This window comes from Salvelinus sp. IW2-2015, unplaced genomic scaffold (genome assembly GCF_002910315.2).
Source record: "Salvelinus sp. IW2-2015 unplaced genomic scaffold, ASM291031v2 Un_scaffold1909, whole genome shotgun sequence".
NCBI lineage: Eukaryota > Metazoa > Chordata > Actinopteri > Salmoniformes > Salmonidae > Salvelinus > Salvelinus sp. IW2-2015.
The window spans coordinates 141,825-145,877 of record NW_019943269.1 but is presented as its reverse complement, the minus strand read 5'-3'; the positions used below and the strand labels follow the sequence as shown (position 1 = coordinate 145,877).

Sequence of the window (4,053 nt, the reverse complement as noted above, 5' to 3'; positions counted from 1 at the left end):
TAAGTGCCACCAACCTCCTGTGGATGCCACCATCATAGCCTATGGAAGGTGGTTGTTCCTAGGGGTATCATTGCAAATACTGCCTTAATGATGAGCTATAGCCTTGACAATAAAGATGAATGATATATTATACACTATAGTCAGAATTACTTTTTATCTTGCTCTCTTCCACACCACAATGTCAGCCAGTAGGCTACATAAGCCTATCTATTATTCTCAAAGCGTGTGAAAATGAATAGTTGATAACAAGTTAATAAAGATACAAGCCATTGTGTACACAATGGGGTGTGTGTAAAGGACACAGACACATGAGAGAGGATAGATGCTTATTTATTTTGTACAAACCCTTTGAAAATGTGTGATAATGTGACAATAGTGAACACTACGGTCAAAAGGTCACTGTGAGAGTGGCAGTATGCCCATTTATTTGAAGCAATTATTAGTCCTATGAAGAAAAAAATCCTAGAGATGACGTGGTCATGGTCGGGGGCGGTTCTTTAACTTTTCGGGAAATGAGAGTGAAACAACACCAAAGACCTGCACCTTCACAAATGAGACCTGCGCATAGTCATTGTCTAGCTGAAGTTGGGAAATATTAATCGGCATAAAAAAAAAATATATATAAAATGGAATCTGGTGCCTATGGGGCCTCGCTGGCCGGAGGTGCCTTCGATTTTATGACTTTATTAAACAACCTCCAACCATAGTCCGCATCTTGAGCTGGGTGAGTGATTTACTCTAGGTTGACAGACAGTGTGTTATTTTAGGAAACTTTTGAAGTAGCTAACGTTAGCTAGCTAGCAACCATAGCTAGCTGTCTGTTTAACTACAGTACACATCACAGTTGTATTGTCTTTTTATGGAAAAGCTTTGCGCATCAAGGCAAGAAGACAACATGAAAGAGTTGTTGACCTGTTTTCTAGTTTGTGATGTTGTTGCAGTTGTGGAAAAGTTGCGAATGACACTTGGCTAATGCTAGCTAATAGACTATCCAGCTGTGTACTAGTAGGGAACTTTTCCTCGTGACCAGTTTAGCTGTGTCAACCAAACTAAGCGTTTTGCCAACTGTTGATGATGGTAGTTGTAAGCCTGCCAACGGCCAGCTTTTGAGCTACAGATGTTAGTAGCTTGCTGCTGTAACGTTAGCTCGCTGGCATGACGTGGAAGAGGTTTGTTTAGCTATTATCTGATTAACTGTCAGTCTGACAGATCCACCACACCACGGCATCTCATCAACTTCCGTACCCCTGTAAACGTTCTGCAAGGATAGCTGTGATGACAATTTGTTTGCATGCAACTATCTATATTATTATAAGATAGACAATATGTTAGTTTAATGGAAAAACATGTTCATTGATGTTGCATTACACTTCAATGTCAAGAAGAGATGGATCTAGGATGCACTGAGCTAGCTAACCAAAAGCTGAAGCTCTTATGGAAAAGTCCCATTGGATACCAATCGGGAATCATCATGGGATACAGGTCATGGGCCCCAGTTTGGTTGTTTTCACTTAAAAACCCAATGGTGTGACCGCGGAGCAAGCTCAACGCAACTTGCAACTGCTCAGTTCACTTGCCCCAGGCAACCCAAAAAATACCCAGATAAAAGATACATTTATTTTTCATCTCTTTGTGTTTCACAATTTTCCTTCAATTCGCAAGTGGCTGATGTGTCTCACCGGAGAAAGCATCCGATCGAGTGAAACAGTGCTCTGTCTCCTGTATGTGTAGCCTATCTATCTGATGCTGTCTGGTCAAAAGGAGCATGACATTGTTGCCGCCTGTAGCATTGAATGCAAGGGAAGCCAGCAAGCATTTGGTTTCCCTTATAAAAATAAAATAATAGCCAACAGCGTTGAGCTAAACTGAGTGAGCCACACATTTTACCACGCACTGCTATAGCTGTCCAAAGGGTTCCAATGGGAATTCCAATAGAATGCACATTTTGTGGTTGATGGAGTAGTGGGTGGGTGTGGCTGTCCACATCCATTACAGGTCGGCTGTCCACATCCACTACAGGTCGGCTTCATAAGGCTGTCCACATCCACTACGGTCGGCTTCATAAGGCTGTCCACATCCACTACGGTCGGCTTCATAAGACTGTCCACATCCACACAGGTCGGCTTTATAAGGCTGTCCACATCCACTACAGGTCGGCTTCATAAGGCTGTCACATCCACTACAGGTCGGCTCATAAGGCTGTCCACATCCACTACAGGTCGGCTCATAAGCTGTCCACATCCACTACAGGTCGGCTTCATAAGGCTGTCCACATCCACTACGGTCGGCTTCATAAGCTGTCCACATCCACTAGGGTCGGCTTCATAAGGCTGTCCACATCCACTACGGTCGGCTTCATAAGACTGTCCACATCCACACGGGTCGGCTCATAAGGCTGTCCACATCCACTACAGGTCGGCTTCATAGGTGCCACATCCACTACAGTCGCTTCATAAGGCTGTCCACATCCACTACAGGTCGGCTTCATAGGTGTCCACATCACTACAGGTCGGCTTCATAAGGCTGTCCACATCCACTACAGGTCGGCTTCATAAGGCTGTCCACATCCACTACAGGTCGGCTTCATAAGGCTGTCCACATCCACTACAGGTCGGCTTCATAAGGCTGTCCACATCCACTACAGGTCGGCTTCATAAGGCTGTCCACATCCACTACAGGTCGGCTCATAAGCTGTCCACATCCACTACAGGTCGGCTTCATAAGGCTGTCCACATCCACTACAGGTCGGCTTCATAAGGCTGTCCACATCCACTACAGGTCGGCTTCATAAGGCTGTCCACATCCACTACGGTCGGCTTCATAAGCTGTCCACATCCACTACAGGTCGGCTTCATAAGGCTGTCCACATCCACTACGGGTCGGCTTCATAAGGCTGTCCACATCCACTACGGGTCGGCTTCATAAGGCTGTCCACATCCACTACGGGTCGGCTTCATAAGGCTGTCCACATCCACTACAGGTCGGCTTCATAAGGCTGTCCACATCCACTACGGGTCGGCTTCATAAGGCTGTCCACATCCACTACGGGTCGGCTGTCCACATCCACTACAGGTCGGCTTCATAAGGCTGTCCACATCCACTACAGGTCGGCTTCATAAGGCTGTCCACATCCACTACGGTCGGTGTCCACATCCACTACGGGTCGCTTCATAAGGCTGTCCACATCCACTACGGTCAACCCCTGAAATCATACCAAACACACACAATGGCTTGAAAGTGAAGCATTTCACTGTACTTGTGCATGTGACAATAAAACTTGAACACACTTTTTTTTCCCAGGACATACTGTATGTCCTCATGTGATTGGTTACAGGTTGTCTAACACTGTGCTACACCTAGTCTTGTATGATAACAGGCCTATGTGATAAGTCTTATATGATAACAGTCTTATATTATAAGTCTTATATGATAACAGGCCTATGTGACGGACCCCAGGGTGTTCTAACAGACAAGTTGTTGTCTCTTCAGCTCTTTTCCATAGTGGTGTTTGCCACCATCACTGGAGAAGGCTATGTCAACCCTCCACAGCATCAAGACACCAAATGCATGTTCAACGGGAATGACAGCGCATGCGGCTTCGGAGTGGGTATCGGAATTTTGGCCTTTCTCGCCTGCGTCATCTTCATCGTACTGGACGCCTACTTCCCTCAGATCGCAACGCCAAAGAGAGGAAGAACATTGTCACTGGCGACTTGGTCTTCTCTGGTGAGGGGAAAACATTTTTTGTGATACTTCCGATGATAAATCTGTAAGGCTGTAGTTTGGCACCCAGAACTGACACTTATGGTCAGACTTTTCAAAGATAATCTTGGCAACACTTCCTATGAATAGCCTAGCTTCCTTACAATGCATTACAAGCAGGTTTATAATGCCTAATGCCATGCACAATTCACTATACTTAACGACATAGTACTAAAGGTGCACTGCTTATAAACATCTATAACTACACTCATAGTGTAGTTGCTCATATGTCGTTATGAGGGCACTTATAATGCATTATGAAGAGTATAATGCATTATGAAGAGGGAATTT

The 4,053-nt window shown here is 45.2% G+C and overlaps 1 protein-coding gene across 1 annotated transcript in view; it reads left to right on the top strand.

Moving 5' to 3' along the window:
• The first annotated feature begins 532 nt into the window (after nucleotides 1-532).
• The window catches only part of LOC112072385 (synaptogyrin-2-like), a 7,709-nt gene continuing 4,188 nt past the window's right edge, over nucleotides 533-4,053 (top strand). Inside the window, 4 exon segments of the mRNA XM_024139793.2 lie at nucleotides 533-675; nucleotides 678-724; nucleotides 3,490-3,673; nucleotides 3,676-3,726. Of these exon segments, the coding sequence (XP_023995561.1) occupies nucleotides 627-675; nucleotides 678-724; nucleotides 3,490-3,673; nucleotides 3,676-3,726 (331 nt within the window). The 5' untranslated portion in view covers nucleotides 533-626.